The sequence below is a fragment of the Microtus oregoni genome, unplaced genomic scaffold, assembly GCF_018167655.1.
Source record: "Microtus oregoni isolate MIOR12 unplaced genomic scaffold, Mior012 000029F_ref0000214, whole genome shotgun sequence".
In the NCBI taxonomy this organism is placed as follows: Eukaryota; Metazoa; Chordata; class Mammalia; order Rodentia; family Cricetidae; genus Microtus; species Microtus oregoni.
The window spans coordinates 24,702,935-24,721,429 of NW_024543088.1; the positions used below are offsets into that span (position 1 = coordinate 24,702,935).

At 47.5% G+C, this 18,495-nt stretch overlaps 1 protein-coding gene across 3 annotated transcripts in view; it reads right to left on the reverse strand.

Moving 5' to 3' along the window:
• Positions 1-5,972: 5,972 nt before the first annotated feature.
• Etv5 (ETS variant transcription factor 5) overlaps positions 5,973-18,495 on the reverse strand; it is a 63,876-nt gene continuing 51,353 nt past the window's right edge. For all 3 annotated transcript variants that reach the window (XM_041678198.1, XM_041678196.1, XM_041678197.1), the window contains 2 exons: positions 12,350-12,451; positions 5,973-8,405 (listed from right to left, as the gene is read on the reverse strand). In XM_041678198.1, the coding sequence (XP_041534132.1) occupies positions 8,184-8,405; positions 12,350-12,451 (324 nt within the window). In that variant the 3' untranslated portion in view covers positions 5,973-8,183. The remainder of the gene's footprint in view (positions 8,406-12,349; positions 12,452-18,495) is intronic.

The following is an 18,495-nucleotide window of genomic DNA, read 5'->3' on the forward strand; positions in this document are numbered from 1 at the left end:
TAAAAAATAAGTTACATGATGGTGTACAATGTAGTAGTGGCCAATTTTGTGCTTTAAAAAGTTAATTAATGAACTGGGTGGTGGTGCACGCCTTTAATCCCAGCAATTGGGAGGCAGAGGCAGACAGATCTTGGTGAGTTCAAGGCCAGCTTGGTCTACAGAGCGAGCTCCAGGATAGCCAAAGTTACAGAGAGACCCTATCTTGAAAAACAAAGAAAAATAACAAAAAACCAAAACCAAACCAAGCTAAATGATGATCAGTGTGCATGTCTGTAGGTAAGCATACGCCATGGCACGCATGGAGTGGGCAGTGGACAGTGGGGAGCTGATTCACTCCTACCAGGTGGGTTCTGGGAATTCAACTCAGGTCATCAGGTTTGGCGGCAAATGCCTTCCCTGAGCCATCTTGCCTGCCCAACCTTGTATATTTTAAAAACAGTGCTGAGAAAACAGAGCGCTGGTGTCAAACACGACCTCCAGTTTGAATTTTCAAAGCGGTTTTAAATTTTGGCTATAGATTCTTCGAATTTTCCACAAAGAACACATGCTAATTATAAGCTATGAAGAAGGTAATTACAAACATTTAATGTTCCAAAATTTGGAATGTGCTCTAAGAACATAAAACAAGAATAAACAGAACCCCACGGGGCGGGAAGGTGCTAGCAACAGCAGCCTGCTCTTTCCTCTTCCTTCCCCAGAAAGCTTTCTACTCTATGAACTGGTGGGCAAGGATCCTACCACTCATTCAGAAGTTGTGCCTGGAGGCAGCAGGACGTGCAAGAAGCTGAGCTGAGTTCAAGCCAAGGTTTTGAAATCCATGGGGCTTCCCCTGGCCTTAACTCCAACTCTGAGTTCCAGTAGTCCTGAGCTGTTATGTCTGCCATCCCAAGGAACGTCCTGTACAAGTCAACCCGGACTATCTTGCTATTCCGGCCTCAATCCTCTTCTGTCACGTTAGAAGCATGCAGAAAGCGGAGCCTGCCTTCCTCCGGAAGATGCTTCCTGGCTACCCTCCCTTCCCTGCCCCAGGTTTCCCAGTCTCCATTGCTGACTCTTGTTCTCCTATGTGGTAGTTGTGGCGTATCAGAACATCCAGCTTCTCGATCTATGCATATTCCTGTAAGGATTCCATCCAGTCTTGGCTCTTAGCACTCCCATACGCACTTCTAATTCCTAGCTCCCGCTTGGAGTTCCTTCCTTATCTCCAGACTCGGCAGCCCAGCTGATGTCCATCCCCCCCCCCCCCCCGCCGGACTTTTTCTCCCCTAATTTATTATTTTATGTGTATGACCGTTTCGCCTACGCGACTGTATGTATGGGCACTGTGTGCATGCCTTGTGCTCTTGAAGATGGTGCCAGAGCCCTGGAACTGGAGTTATGGGCCGTTGCTAGGAACCACGTGGGCACTGGGAATTGAACTCAGGTATTCTGCGAGAGCGGCCAACGTTCTTCACCGCTGAGTTGCCCATCTGATTTCTAATGGGTGCATTAGTTAAGTATGTCCCGGGTGGAGGCCCGCCCTTCCTCAAACCCAAATCATTTCTTCTCAAGTTTATTTCTAGGTTTCAGTCCACAGCAACTTCAGCCTGCCATGGCCCAGACCTTGGAGCTGTAATTAAATATCCTTTGTCCCAACAACCTTCCGAAACTTACTGGCTCCAACTTAAACCTGCATCTGGGTCTGCCTCCTCCTGCCCTGTCTTCTGCGTCCAGCTGAAGGTTTGGTTTTCTTGCTTCCTCCCTTTCCCTCTGCAGTCCCTTTCAATTTTACAAGTCAAAGAGGTGGCTCCCGAGCTCAGGTAATTCTTTTTTTTTTATTGGTATTTATTGAGCTCTACATTTTTCTCTGCTCCCCTCCCTGCCTCTCCCCTCCCTCCTTCAATCCTCCCCCCCCCCAAGGTCCCCATGTTCCCAATTTACTCAGGAGATCTTGTCTTTTTATACTTTCTGCTTCCCATGTAGATTAGATCTATGTAAGTCTCTCTTAGTGTCCATTGTTGTCTAAGTTCTCTAAGATTGTGGTTTGTACGCTGGCTTTTTTTGCTTTATGTTTAAAAACCACCTATGAGTGAGTACATGTGATAATTGTTTTTCTGTGTTTGGATTACTTCATTCAAAATAATGTTTTCTAGCTCCATCCATTTTCCTGCAAAATTCAAGATGTTATTTTTTTCTGCTGTGTAGTACTCCATTGTGTAAATGTACCACATTTCCTTATCCATTCTCCTGTTGAGGGGCATTTAGGGTGTTTCCAGGTTCTGGCAATAGCAAATAAAGCTGCTATGAACATAGTTGAGCACATGTCCTTGTGGCACGATGCTCAGGTAATTCTTTTTTTTTTTTTTCAAGAATATCAACAGCAACTTTATTTATAATAGATACACATGCCCACAGCTATTATCAGCAAAAGGCTAATGTAAACATAAATCATGGCATATATCAAAAGCTTATTCTCAGAAATAAAGGGGAAAAAAGCTGAAGATCTACAGATATTCAAATCTTAAAACCATCAAGCTAAATAAGGAAGAGTTGTAAAGAAATATAAAAGCTGTATTGTTTATCCTCTAATGAATATTTAAATTTGTTATTACGTTTATTTAGTGTTTGGGGGAGAGCACAAATGCCATGGTGTACCCAAAGAGATCAGAGGACAATTTCTAATGTTGCTTCTCTCCTTCCACCATTTGGGTTCCAGGGATCAAATTCAGCTCAGGTAATTCTTAACAGCTAAGAACAACGCAAACCCTAGCGTTCTGAATGAGCTGCCCATGGGGCAGAGGCGTTGCTCCTCAGTTCTCCCTGTGGACCGCCCAACTCTCACGTGGCAATGCAGTCCGGGCCCCACACCCCCAGCCAGCTCCGATCCACTTTCAGAGTTCTACCTGGTACCGGTTTTTTCAAGCCTTTGCTCAGTCATGTGGTCTTCCTTAACCTCAAGATTTAAAGCTGCAGCCTTCCACCCCACTTTCACAGTCTCCCCCACCCCCTCACGTCTTCTGGCAAATGCTAGCGCTTGTTTATTCCCTTTGCCCTTTCTGGTTCCTTTGCCACATAAGGTCCCAAAGACCAGGATTTGTGTTTGCTTTCCCTCAGCTACACACCCCCGAGCAGCCCCTGCCAAGGGGTGCTGCTGTTTACAGGACACTGCCAGTCAGTGTGTCGCGTGTTCGAGTTTCGGCTGGGGAAATATTCTGTCGGTGGTCGGAGAGCTGCGAAAGGACTGGGTAGGCTCCACTGTGATTCTCCCAGACTCAAGTGTCATTCCCATAATCGGCAACCTGCACATCATTGAGTGATGAAAAGCAGACGCATTCCCTGTCACTATGGAGACAAGAACATCCGGGAGAAGCCTACTCGGAGTTTAAGGGGCAACACGGAGGACGCCACGGATGCTCTGCGACCACCTGAATGAGCCACACCGGCCAGCAGTTCCCAGCACATCAATCCCTGCACGACTTTCCTGGTAGACAGCACACAAGGTGTTGATATCCTGGTGTTAACACGAACTAAACAGGGGTAAAGGTTAGTGGGTAACTGTGCAGCATCGAGTCACGATGGTCAGATGATGTTGGAATAGTGTTTGAGTACGAGCTGGGAAGGGGAGCAGTAAACCATCTGGAGGGTCATCTTTCGTATTACCATGCAGGCCACAAAGCAACCTTGAACCCGAAACTGCTGTTTCTAAAGCCTTTAGTAGTAACTACACCCAGTAGGTGCTTAGACAATGAACGGCACATGCTTGAACGGAGAAGGGCACTATATAAAGGTGGAGCAATAATATTCTGAACTGTTCCGTTTACCCTCAGCCCCAAGTACACATACACCTTAAATTCCTTGGGAAAGGCCTCCTCCTCCCTTCCTCCTAGGAGTTCAGGGAAGGAGCCCCTCACCAGTGCCTTCACTGACCCGGGATGCCCTCCAAGATCTGAGTTGGGGACAGAACCTAGGCACCCAGCCTCCCAGAGTCTAGTCTGGCGTCTCCGGTAGCCACTGTGAGCATTCTGAAGAGAATAATTTTGGAGGCTGAGAGCCATATTTTCAGATTTGATTTCAACCAAGTGTTTCCATTTAAGAAGGCCTGCCAAAAAGATAATGGAGACTTTAAAAAAAAAAGTGCTCTGTAAACTGTAAAGTGCTACCAAATGGTTAGTTATCTGAGGATCACTGCCAAGGTCAACAAATTGAGGCCTGGGTATGGAGCCAGCTCTTCAACCGGAAGGGCTATGGAAAGGCTGGACATAGGGTCTGTGTTTGCCGAAACTGGAACACAACTTCCTGTCTGTGTCCCCACCATAGATCCCTCCGTCTATATGAAGCACAATGCATTTTCACCCAAGCCAACCAGTGTTGATTTTACATTTGCGCTAGAACCCATTTTCAGAACTCCTCCCACCCCTGCCCTCTTTTGGAGACAAGCTAAGCTCCATCTACCTGGCTGCGGGGCAAATGGCTCTTCCCAAGGTTCCCAGGCCTCTGAGTGCTCTTCTTCCATACTTAGCCCCCACTGCATTACAATTGAGACTTGAGATGAGATCTGGCTTTCAAACCACATCCTTTCGCCCTCAGACACCTCTTTGTCATCTAGCGGCTGAATGGGCCTTGTTCCTCTAACTTGGCTGGTGAAAGGGGACCCCACTTAGAATAAACTTCACATTTTCTGGCTTCCTTATCCCAGCATCCAACGCTGGCAGGGCAGCAGTGTTGGGTGACCTCTGGCATTAGGTTAATGATCTGGGTTGGAGCCTGGGCTAGATAATGAGCCCACACACAATGGGGAGATGCCTGTCAAAGCTTTATCACCAGGAATCTGAGCGCAGAGGGAGAGCCCCTTTGTCCTGCACACCCTGCCCCCGATCCCCGAGCATCTTTTCTTCATGCGCGGAAGCTAATGGGTTTTATGTGGCGTTCATTCACCCTCCACGAGTTCCCACTGAAGGGGCTCTGTACCAAATTCAGTCTCAGATGCTTCTACACTTAAGGGCTTGTAAAACAGCATGAGAAAAGATAGCAGATAACTTACAGAAAGAAAGCCTTCTGTTCTGGGCCCAGGAAGGCTCTACTTTGTTCCTACTCTGCAATAGGAGTCTGGAATGCCCCATGTTAGAAGTGTATTAACAAGGATGCAGCAGGGATCCTGCGCACAAGCTGCTGCCGAGTTCTGCCAGTGACCTCCTTCCACGTTTCTCAAGTGTTCCGTGTGTGGCATTACAGGTAGCTATCACCCTCTTCCCCCAAGAGTAAGAGGTGGACATGGATGCAAGATACCTATTGTTACACAACTGGAAAAACAACAAACTAGTTCTTTTGAGGGACTACCATCAATAAAATACTTCACTCGCTCAAAGAAAAACCTATTGGGAAAAAATGAGGAAATGGTCTTCGCGCTTACAAGTTTTCAAAATATCAACCAGAGGGGCTGAGCTAGAAAAAAAATGCTGCGACTCAAAAAGTAAAAAGCCCTGGCAAGAGAATCTTTACACACAATCCAAGGTTGAAAAGAATCATCCAAATTAAGGGGAGAAAATTACTAAGTGGTCCTGGGGGCAAATTTTGGTCCCCTTGTATTAGGGTAGGATTTCTGCTTCCATCCCCTTGGATCAGATTTGGTTTGTTTTGTTTTTGCTTTGAGACAGAGTTTCTCTGTATAGCTCTGGCTGTCTTGAACTTCCCTCTGTGTAACAGCATTAGCTGTCCTGGAACTAGTTCTTGTAGACCAGGCTGGCCTCGAACTCAGAGAAGATCCACCCCTTTCTGCCTCCCGAGCGCTGGGATTAAAGGTGTCCACTACCACCGCCTGCCTGTGGATCAGATTTTAAACCCTTCTCTTCTTTCTACTCCATCATCCATTAAGGCAAAATGGTGAAGGCAGGGGTAGGGGTGGGGAATTGAGAGGAAGCCCTGGGGCTCTAGCTTGCTTGAAAATGAGAACACCAAGCAAGGGCAAGAAAGAGGCGGGCATCAGGAGCTCGTAAAGGAAAGCAAACTTCTTTATTGTACACAGTACAGAATATAACGCAGCTCAGCAGGATGTACACAGCCCTGCGCAGGGGGGTATTTCAAATCAAAGGCGGGTTAAAGCCTTTCTGCACTGTAGACTTTCCACACTCTGGAAAAGCAGCGAACAAATGGAACAGCCCCCACACCCTGAAGGAAACATCTATTTGGGGGGGGGGCACATGAGTCCAGTGGGAATGCAAATGACGCTGCTGTCCTGTGTCCCTCGACAGCACAGGCTGTGCAGTCATAGCAGGGGAGGGGCAGCTCAGGTTACAGAAGGTTCTTTTCATACCCAATAAAACAGCATAAACATGGAAAAAAAAACCCAACAAAAAAACCCCAAACCAGTAGAAGGGAGGAAAGGAAAACAAACAAACAAACAAAGCAATCTATACAGCATTTACAACAAATAAATCTCGAGCCGGCTGGGTAAAACTCGCATCTATGTATAGGCTATGTGTAGATTAGAAAGCTATAAATATCCTTTAGGAAGAGGCCTTTCCTTAGAGCACAATGCTAATTAAGGCCCAAGCTTCAGGCTTGACACCTCTGAGGGCTGACCAGCTCTCAAGAGGAAAACCTTGGTTTCCCATAGCTACAAAAATACACCCCTCGTCCCTGTGAAGCTCTTCACACGGGAGAGAGGGCTACGGAGTGCCTCAGTGTAGGACAGCAAAGCCTGTCCCCCCCACAGTCAGTTCTGGGTCCTGCACAAGAGGACACCCTTATGGCATGTGGAGTGTCAAGAACAACAGGCCTGTCAACAGGGTGGCGGGCGGGCGGGCGGGCGGGCAGCAAGATACCGGCGCTCCCCGGTGACTTTCCCTCCACTCCAGACCCGACTTCCATACCTCTTCAGTTTGGTTGTTTAAAACATTCCCAATATAATACAGCAATCAGAATAAAAATGTAAAAACGAGAGTAGCAGGAAGCCAGGATGCGAGCTAGCACTGTCTTACCTGCCCGTGACAAGTAAGTTTCAGATCCAAGGGAACCCTTATGCAGGCGTGAAGGTCCAAAATGGAAAGAGAAAAGAAAACCGAGACAATGCCTATGCGGCTCCCACCAGGTGACCAGTTGTTAAATGGACATGACGTGTAGTATGTACATCTGCTTCCCAGAGAGGGCAAGTTAGTGAGCAAGGAGAACTATACACAGAGAGTTGAAGCTGTGTCCAGGCTGCCCTGCACACTTCGAAAATGTACAAACCAGGTGTAATGTTTCAAGAGGTTCTCTGGTGCACAGCGCACCAAGCAGGCTTCTACATGGCGAAGGGAAGCCCCAGCCGAGCCCCTCTTAAGCTGCAATGTCTTCGTAAGTGGGCACGGCCCTGCCTAAGGGACATAGTAGTTACCAAAAGGTTTTTGTTTTGTTTTTTGTTTTTTTGCTTTAAATACCAAAACTACAAAAATCAGTTTATAGAAACTGTTTTCTTTTTTTTTTCCAAAACAACCACCAAAACAAAATGATCCCCCTAAATCAAAGCAAAACAAAATACTGTCAAGTGTTAGTCTTTCTTCTAAAATGAAAGCCATCCGCACTCAGCCATGTGACTGGGAGGAGAGGGGCTTGATGTACTTGGTGACCACTCTGGCTGAAGGCTCAAGGGGAGTGGCGGTCAGAGAACCATGGAGTGGCTAACAGCCGCCCCGGCCTCCCCAGTTCTGGGCTAAGGGGGAAACATTTCAGACTGAGCTCCAGGAGTTTTGTTTACTTCAAGCCTTAACGATCTGAGCCTCCCTAACTGAGCCTTCGACTTTCCTATGGGTGTGCGGTTTCTTTCCATAGAATTGTGCAAGTCAAAGCCCTTCTATGTAAAGGCATTTAGTAGTCCATGGTCATGGCGGATTGTCATACACTCGGTCCCCTTTCGTGGGCACTAACCTGAGCAAGGGACGGCTCTGCACATGTTGTCCACAATGGCAAGGAGGCTTCACTTTCATCTCTTCTCACCAAATCTCAGAATCACCAGTCATGTGGTGGTTTTTCTGTCTCTCCCTGTCCCCACTCCCTAGCCAAGGTTATTTGTCTTTAAGGGTGTCAATCAGAGATGGCTTGGGGTCTCCAGATAATACTCAAAGGGCAAGCTTTAGGAACAGCCAAGAACACAAACAAAACCACTGCCCTCATTTGCCTGAATGGGGACTGCTAGCTCTAGGGTTTGGCCACTCAGCCATTTCGGAAACTTAGTAAGCGAAGCCTTCAGCATAGGGGAGGCTGCTGCAGCGATCCATGTCCAGGAGGTAAGCAGGGTTGTCTTCGAAGTGAGTCAGTGGCAGGGTGTCCTCGTCGTTGAGGGGGCATTCTGACTCTGCCTTCAGGAAGGGACGCTGATTGTCTGGGAAGGCCATGGAGAAAAGCGCATCGGGGTCGCAGACAAATTTGTAGACATACCGTTCCCCGGCCACCTGCATTAGAGCACACAATGCAAGACTCAGCTGGGACAGGGTGTGGGGCTCAAGCAAAGACATTTTTAAGAGGCCAATCTCTCAGGGAGTCAAGAATGGAAGGGGTAATTAGTAGCTGATTATTCCAATCGCATCTCAGGGACCTATTACCTGCCAAGGGTTTTGTTGACACCATAGTGAAGTATTATAGAAGACGGCATTTGAATTTCAAATGCAAGCCTGCTAAGCTCTTTCAGCAGCAAGCCTCACTCTGTCTTACACTGACAGCTCGGGGCAGCCTGGTTGCATTAGGGGAGATACAGGGACTTAAAGACACAATGCAGATGACAGACCCACATTTCCAGTGACCTCCAAACCTTAGTTTTCCCAGGATGGTTGTGATATTTTGAAGGGTTCAGAGCCCCTTGCTACTTCTCCCTTCTTTGTGTGTGCGTGCGCGCGCCGGGAGCACATCTGTATGTGCAGAGGCCCACGGTTGCGACCAGCAGCCTTCTTCATCACTCTTCCACCTTATTCTTTGAGGCAGGGACTCTTCAATCAAACCCACAGCTTGCTGAAATAGCTTTAGAGATTGACACAGCGGAATTCTGAGGCTGGAAGTACAGGGGAGTCCTATACCCGTGTACTATTTATCTGGGCATCTGAATTCCAGCCCTCTTGCATGGAAAAAAACGTTAACCACTGAGCAATCTCCCAAGCCTGGGTTAAGAATTTGATTAAGACAGCCTCTGTGGACCTAAGTCTGTTCCAAGCTCCACACTTCTGCTTGTGCATGGGTCTACTTAACTGGAAACTCACTGTGCAGCTCAGGCTGGCCTTGGGCTTAAAATTCTCCTGCCTTAGTTTCTGCACACATCTGCACTTGGTGACAGTACAACCCAAAGGTCTTGGTTACTCCAGGACCTTGTCATGCTGCTAGCCCAGGCTCTGTTGGTTCTTCAGTAACAGTGAGAGAAGAACAGGCAAATCTGTCAGGCACTGTAGAATGCAGCTACAATTCCTGATTACGAACGCACACCAATACTAAAACACCCCAATGTCTGGGTTAGCCCAGATTCTGCTGAGATCTCACATCTCAGTGTAGCAGAGGTCTGGACCCTGCTCCCCAGCCTTGGGCTTAACTCTGCTGCAGGTGCAGCCAGAGGCAGAAGGACAACCAGACATCTTGGAGCCCTTACAGCTGATCCTCGGTGGCACTTCTTCCAGTCACCAGCGCATATCTGTGTCAACATTCCCTTCCACCCTGATACTAGAAATCAGTGATCACGCTTATCAGCACAGAGAATACAAGCACCAAAGCAAGCCCCAGGGGCAGCAGATGGAGACAGTTAATCATCCTGACTATTCATTTGTTTGTTCATTCATTCATTTATGTATTTTTTAATTTTTAAGGTGGAGTCTTTTTGACGTAGCCAAAGCTAAACTGAAACTCACTATGTAGCTCAGGTTAGCCTTGAATTTAAAATCCTCCTGCCTGAGCACTGGGACAAGTCTGTACTACCAAGGCTCTCTCTATATCCTGTTCTTGGGTGGATGGCACCACAATAACCCAAGAGCAGCATGGCTTCCATCACCGGTGTCATCGCTGTCTCAACTCGGTACCACTTAGGAGGGCATGAACCACCTTTGACACTGAGAGGCCACTTTACCTTTAAACCACCTCATTTAGCCACGGTTATAATAAAGCAATGGGAGCACATTATTATCACGTAGCGACTTTCAGGTCTATTATCCTGAGGTTGGACCAGAGCCCTGCATTTTCACTGTAAGGGATAAGAAATGGTACATGACCCAACAGGCTACTACTAACAAAAGTTATGATATGAACCTGCCAAAGCCACACTTCTGGGCTTTCCTCTACCCAGAAATCAAGAGTCTCTTTGTCCTTAGTTCTAAGCTACTATGCCTAGAATTTACACTCCTTCATATTTGATCTGGAGCTCTGGGACTAACTGAGGAATGACATCATTTGCAGTGGTTTGGACGGGAAATGCACCTATAATCTCAGGCATCTGCACGCTTGGTCCCTAGTTAGTGCCACTAACTAGGGTGTGCTTAGGAGGTGTGCCCTTGTGGGGCAAGTATATGTAACTGCTGAAGGGCTTTGAGGTTTCAAAGCCTTGTGCCACTTCCAGTTGGCTGTCTCAGCTTCTTGTGGCCCAAGAGGTGAGCTCTTGGCTTCCATTCCTGCTGCGCTGTCTGCCATCATGGACTCTTAAACCCGCTGGAACCTTAAGCCCAAAGAAATCCTTCCTTCTATGTGCTGCGTTAGTCATGTTGATTTTTTTCCCTCTTCCCAAGATAGGGTTTCTGTGTTCAGCCTTGGTTGCCCTGAAGCTGACTCTGTAGACCAGGATGGACTCGAACTCACAAACCTGCCTCTGCCTCCGGAGTACTGGGATTTGTGTCGCCAACCATCCAGCTTGGTCATTGTGTTTTAATCAGAGCAACAGAAAAGTCAACGATAAAACATTTTTTCCCTGTATTGGAGATGTGATCTGATACTAAATGGGTTGGGGGAGATAAAAATCTCCTAATATTGACTGTAGGACAGAGGCACAAATTAACTGGTGAAGCCTGAAAATACTCCAATTTCTTTTTAAAATTAAACTTCAAAGCCTTAAATGCTTGTTCTACGAATTTCAGAGGAGGACACACAATCTGAGCCATCAAGGCTGCCCCCGTGTGTAAAGGTTAGACTCTGGGGAGACGGACAGCATGTGTGTGCTACTTAAAAAAGGTACAATCAGTCTGAACTTCCACTTATCAATGGTATTTTAAGGTTGTGGCCCCTTAACCCCTATCCTAATGAGGACTCTGTAGTGGCTTTTCCAAAGTAGGCTTTATTTTCTGTACTGCAAAGAAAACCCTCATGCTGAATGACTGTAGCTGCTATCTGACAAATTCTGGGGTCTCTTAAGTTACAGGCTGTGCTGGTTTGAAAGAGAAACAGATGCTGGGTGGCTGGTGGCGCACACCTTTAATCCCAGCACTCAGGAGGCAGAGAGAGGAGATCTCTGTGAGTTCGAGGCCAGCCTGGTCTACAGAGTGCGCTCCAAAGTTACAAAGCAAAAGCGAAACCCTGTCTCGAAAATCAAAAAAAAAAAAAAAAAAAAAAAAGGAAAGAAATATATTGTCTATTTTTCTAACTCCTTGAAAGGGTTTCTCACTGCGATGACAACAATGTAGATCGCTGTATCCCAAATGCTTAAACAACTAAGGGTTCCAGCTCTGTAGAGTAGAAATCTTAGGTCAATTCCTTCATGTGTTTCATGTGTTCCTTTACATATACAACAGCAATTGGCCCAAGTGTCTGAGTCTTTTGTAACCAGAAGCAGTCAAGAAAAGTAGAAGAAGTCAATTTCCTCTTGTGCCTTTCACATAAAACTTCGGTCATATACTCAACAACATTAAAAGCATTTTTTTAAAAAAAGTGTCCATTTTTAAAACACGTATGCATGTGGACCCGAATGTATGTCGTGTGTATCACGTGTACAGTACTGGTGGAGTTACAGAAGGCTGTCAGCTGTCTGACGGGGGTGCTGGGATTTGAAGTCAGGTCCCTGGAGAGTAGCAAGAGCTCTCAAATGCTCAGCCACCTCTCCAGTCCTAAAACTACTTTAAATATCCTATTTGTCTCCTTTCTATTTTAAGTTTTTGAAGACAGGATCTTATGTAGCCTGGGCTGGCCTAGAAATTGCTCTGTAGGTGAAACTGGCCTTGAATTTCTGATCCTCCTGCCTCTACGTTCCAAGTGCCCACACTGTAGCTATGTACCACGCCATTTTATAATTCCTGTCTTTTTGTTTTTTCTAGGTTCTCTTCTACCACAGTCTCACTTATGAGGCTCGCGGGTTTCTTCTAGCTACTGTAAATGTCCTTATTGCCAAGGCTAGGGACACTTTCTCCTTGAAAGCGGCCTGTAAGCACCTGCCATCGCTCACCTTCTGCATGATGCCCTTTTCATAGTAATAGCGTAGCGAGCGGCTCAATTTGTCATAGTTCATGGCTGGCCGATTCTTCTGGATGCCCCAACGCCGAGCAACCTGAAACAAGAGAGCAAAGATGCAAACACATTCCCAGGGGTGACTGTTCTGTAACTCAACAGTTCTGGCTGAAGACGGCTTCTCTCACTCGGAAAGTAAAGCGTTTACTTCTTTCAAGATGAAATATTAAGCAAAGGTGATGATTCGGCCACAGTTCTCGCGAGGTGAGACCTAGGGGTAGACGCCTCCTAACATTGTAAGGATGCAGAGGACTTGGTTAGCATCCCAGAGGATACCGGCTCTCTACTATTTCCCCGTTTATGAATTATTGACCAATACTCACAGACCATTAACATATTGCCATTAAGTGCTATGGTTTCTGTAGCAGTCAATAAGGGATAATTAGAACGGTCATTCCTGAGACATTAGGAACATGTTAGCGAGCTGCTAATGGGCCTGCAGAGCCCAAGTTCAATTCTAATAAGATTGGAGAGGGGCTGTGAGATGTTTACTTATTGCAGCTCATGGACTAAAGGGATTCAGGTCATTTCGGCCTCCTGCCATCCCACCTTCCCTCCCCGCAGATCTGAGGACGGACAGTAAAGCACACAGCACCATTAGCCATTTAATGAAAAATTAACAGGGCTTCTCACACAGCTCGAAAGCGCATTACAGCAACCTGGTCCGCTTGAGGTGCAGGGATGGGGAGATATAATTGGAGCTCTGGGCAAAGGCGCTACAGCAGGGGAATTTCCTACTGGGCTCTACTCAATTATCAGGGCAGCAAGTTCTGATCTCCACCATCTAAACTTTCACCGTCGCACTTGGGAGGGCAGCTGTCAAGGCAGATCGACCGTGGAAACGTGGGATGCCTGATGTCTTTATTTCAGTCACCTTTGGAAACTTTAAAAAAAGACCACCTAATGACATCCTTTTGATAGTTTTCTAAATTGCCTTATTTGGAGACGGGATCTCCTCTCTATGTTGCCCAGGCTGGCCTTGAACTTTCAATCGTCCCGCGCCCGCTTCCCAGTTGCTTAGATCGCAGGCATGCACCACTAACCCCAACTTGCTCTTTTGAGACAGACACACAAAGAGAAGTTCACATCAGCTAATGGAGGGGCAGGGGTGTGACAGAAACTCCTCCCGACTTCAGGATTCTAAAATGACCTCTAGTTAATACCAGAGACGATCTGGGAAAGAAGAACTCATCTGCCCTGACTATACCAGGGCAATCCACCAAAAATCTTAGAGGCAAAATTCAGCTAAAAGCGAACCCTGGTTAGCAGCCATTTTTATTTGAGACAGGATCTTATGTAGCTGGGGCTAGCCTGGAACTCGCTATGTAGCCCAGGCTGGTCTCAAGTCACAGAGGTCCACTTATTTCAGCCTCTGAAGTGCTGGGATTAAAGTTGTGTGCCAATCCACCCGGTAAAGGTAACTATTTCAAATCAATGGAAATACTGATAAGAAGAGAAATTTGCTATGTTCATCTCAGTCCTGCAAGGTTCGACAGCAAGTCACACTCTGGAGCTGTTAATCTGTCTGCCACAAGCGACAGGGAGTGTCAAGGCAGCTGGCTTTGTCTCTTTCCTCCACTGGGTGGTAGAAAACGATTTTGCTGTCTTCATTCGGCTTGAGTGGTGACCCCTTTGCTGTCAGCGCATGCGGCAGCTTCCTGGAGAGAGGCTTCGTGCACGTGCAGATTCCAAGCTGCTCTGGTAGCTATAGCTACCAACTCATCCTCCAGGCTGGTGCCCTATGATTCAGTGGCCTCGCCACACTGCTCCCTCCACAGTGATGCGTGATGCAGCTGGAGACTTGCTGTCCCTGTTTGGTGTTAGGAGGAACAGGCGAGAGCACATTGCCAGCTCGCTTCTTCCTTCTGCTCCCCAAGTAGTAAGTTATAGAATATACACTTTGGGAGCCGAGGCTAATGGGAGGAGGACGGGACGGGGGGGGGGGGGGGCGAGATGGGACACCTCATCTATTCTTCTTCTAAGAGTAAGCGGTCACAGAACAAGGTGTAGTTCTCACCAGCAGTCCAGCCTCCCATGGTGTCACTTATCTGCCATGCTCAACAAACAACCCTGCCCCCCCCCACAAATATTCCTATTAATGAAGATTCACAGCTAAAATGGCTCCAGATTAAAGCCGAGTCAGTCATAATTGAGAGGGTGCTAAGCTGGGTGACGATCAAAAGACATTTGATTAGGGGGCCTGCCAGAACGCAGAGCTACAACCACAATTTCCATGCACAGTGTAATGGATATTATGGATAATTACCCAGAGTGCACTACTCAGCCACACAGCTGCCTACAATTACATCCCCAACAGCTTCCTCCTCGGCTTCACCCTTTAAGCTCCCCCAAGACAAGTTCTTCCAGCTTTCCCTGGGAGCTGGTGGTATCTTCCTGACATTAGCAAGGACAGGGTCATCACAGTTATACAAGGCATGGAAGAGGGGAAAAAAAAAAAAAAAAGATCAAGCACTGTGCAGGCCAAGGCTCAGGGCTCCGAAGATGTCAAAGGGCCCTGCATCAGGGAGCATGAGCACGCCAAGGACCTCAAGGCTGGCAATGAAAAACAGTTCCTTAAGAAACAAGGGTGGGGTGGCGGGGTGGCTCAGTGGGCAGAGGATCTTCTGGACCCACACGGTAGAGAGAGAGAGAGAGAGAGAGAGAGATCACTCCTGTGGGCTATCCCGATGCAGCACATGCAAGCGTGCATGTGCCACCCCCACAATAAAAATGCATCGATGTAAACCAAAACAAACCAAAACATCACAGTGAAGACTGCTGCTCAGTCAACAGAGAGGCTTAGGGCTGCCATGGGCTTCACCCAGGTGACTTGGGAGCGCTTGGCATTTATGAGCATTCTGGGTTAATATTGGTTCCTTCATTAAAGTGAGAAAGCAGGGGCCCTCTGCCATCTGTCCATCATTTTCCTGACCGCTGGCAGGAGAGCGGAAGATTCAATAACAGCCTTGCTGAGGTTCATAACCAGGTTTACCTGCAGCTGGACAGCCTGTGCTCAGGCCCGAGGCGGTGGCAATAAAGCCATAAAAGCTCCTGTTTGTGAATGAGATGAATCAATAAGGGCTGCCCACACGGACAGGCTGCCTTCCATTTCCGAAAGCCTCGGTGAATCAGGGTATGGGCCTATTACCAAACCTCGCGTTAGCCAGGCCGCACTATCAGGAAAGCAGGGAGGAAGGGGTAGCCTATGTGGGGCAGTGGCCCCCGCCCCAGCACGGCTGGCAGCTCAGGCTCCATCTCCGCAGAGCTGAGCCCAATCAGAGGCTGTTTGTAGTACTCCCCGTTGAGAGCATGTCTGCGAATAAACAGGAGACAGGGAATGCCACAGACATGGTGTGCACACAAGTGTGTACGTGGTGCTGTGCTCACAGGGAGGCCCGAGGTTACACGTCTTCCTCAATTGTGCTCTACCTTCTGAAAGCAAGCCTCTCTATCTCTGGAACTCATCTGTCTGATGAAGCTGGACAGCCAATGAGCTCCAGGGAGCTGCCTGTCTTTACTCTGGAATTACAGATGTGTGGAGCTCTGCCTGGATGTTCCAGGGGTGCTGGGGATCCACACTGGAATTGCCACTCTTGGGTGGCAGGCGCTCTGTATATAAAACCCATGTTTTATACTACTTTAAATGAAGCCTGCCTTTTCTGACCAATGCAGGATGTCCCAAGTTTCTATTCCACGTTTTCCTCCTTTTTCTATCTCGGCCTTCAGACCACGTCCTTCTTCCAAACAGAGTATCAGGTTGTTGCCTTCTGCTGCTCACTCTGCGATCCTTAATGGGATGCTTCCCAAGAGGGCTGTTCCCATTTCTATTGTACCAACTCAGGGGCAGCGGCTGCTTAACCACGCACTATTAAAGCAGTGTATGTGGGCCGGAGAGCGTGTGTGTGTGTGTGTGTGTGTGTATTTTTTCCACCTACAATTTTTAAAACCCTAAACCAAATGAAAAAGAAAAATCACTCCCTTTGGCCTGCGATGCACTAATAGCCTGGTTTAATTCCCTAGGTTGTGTGTTCAGAAATGGGTCCTATGGGGACATGGTACCCACTGAAGACAAAGCCTTGGGTTCAGTTTTAGGTGTTTCTTTGAAAAGTTCTGGGCAAAAAGACGGTAACAATGTTTCCTTTTTGGAGGGAGCCTTGATGGAGAAAAAGCTTCCATAAAATTGGGCTGACAGGCAAGTCTGTAAAACAGCAGTTATCAATCTATGGGTTGTGACCCCTCGGGGGAAGGGTCAACGACCCTCTCAGAGTGGTCGCCTTAGACGATGCAAATACCAGGTATTTACATTATGATTCATCAAAGCAGCAAAATTACAGCTATGAAGTAGCCATGAAAATAATGTTATGGTTAGGGGTCACCACAACACAAGGAACTGTACTAAAGGGTTGCGGCATTAGGAAGGTTGAAACAACGGCTATAGAGTATTTTCTTAATTAGTGATTGGCATGGGAGGGTCCATTTCATTGTGGGCAGGGACAACCACGGGCTGACGGTCCTGGTTTCTATAAGAAAGCTGGCTGAGCAGCACTCCTCCATGGCCTGTGTCAGCTCCTGCCTCCAGGGTCCTGCCTTGACTTCCTTGGATGATGAACAAGGATGTGGAGGCATTAGTTAAACAAACAAACAACAACAAAACCAAATCCACAACAACAAAACCCATTTCTTCCCCAAGGTGCTTTGGTCATGGCGTTTGATCACAGCAATAATAACCCTACAACTAAACGCAACAACCAGGATCCTACATAACATACTTAAAAAGGGGAAAAAAATGTACTTATATTCTCGGGCTGGGGAGTTGGCTCAACAGTTAAGAAGACTCTCTGCTCTTGTAAAAGACCCAGGTTTGATTCCCAGCACCCACATACCGCCTACCACCTGTAACTCCAGGATCCAATGTCCTCTCCTGGTTTCCATGGGTACTGCACACATATGGTACACCAACATACACCCAGGCACACATACATACATACATGTTTATAAAATACTTTAAAACCATTTAGAGAATATGAAGTACGTAGTGGGGTCAGTGAGACGGCAACAGGTTAAGGCACCTGCTGTCACCACCAATTCCGGCAACCTGAGTTTGATCCCTGAGCCCCCCACACAGGAAGAGAACTGATCCCCTAAGTGGTCCTCTGCCTTTCACACATACACCACGATATATGCACACCCACATTAAACAAACTCACGTTAAAAAGGAAAAGAAATATGTAGTAGGATATGCATTACACAGTACGTTCATACAGCCTCAGCTGCGGGCTGTAACAGACTGGGGTGAGAGCAACAGGCTGTAACACACGGTATATCATACAGCCTGCAGGCTGTAACAGACTGGGGTGAGAACAACAGGCTGTAAGACACGGTATGTTCAGACAGCCTCAGCTGCGGGCTGTAACAGACTGGGGTGAGAACAACAGGCTGTAACACATGGTATATCATACAGCCTGCAGGCTGTAACAGACTAGGGGTGAGAACAACAGGCTGTAACACACGGTATATCATACAGCCTGCAGGCTGTAACAGACTAGGGGTGAGAGCAACAGGCTGTAAGACACGGTATGTTCAGACAGCCTCAGCTGCGGGCTGTAACAGACTAGGTTTGAGTCTGTGCTGCAGAAACAGCATTTCCAAAGCATTACAAGGAAGAACACGGCCTGCTATCATGCCTTCGCCCCTCACTTTTTTTCTCCCCAGGAGTGTTAAAACAGTTTTCATGTTCTACAATGAACCCTGCCTGTTCATTTGGCAACATGCAGAAAACTGACCTACTGACGGGAAGAACGCTGCTGTGCCCACCAGCTGAAGAGAAGATGAGAAGGCAACGCACACTTGAAACACAAACGCCTCACTCACATCCAGCATCGGCCGCGGTGGTTTAAACAAGAAAACGTGCCCCACGGCGTGCCCCACTGGTGCCCAGCTGTGGAGCTGTTTGGGAGAGATTCCAAAGGCATGGCCTTGCTGAAGGAAGACGTCCTTGGAGATAGGCTTTGAGGTTCCTGAGCCGTTCCTGGTGCTTGCTCTCTTTGCTTCATGTTAATGCTCGCTCAGCTGCTTTCTCCTGCC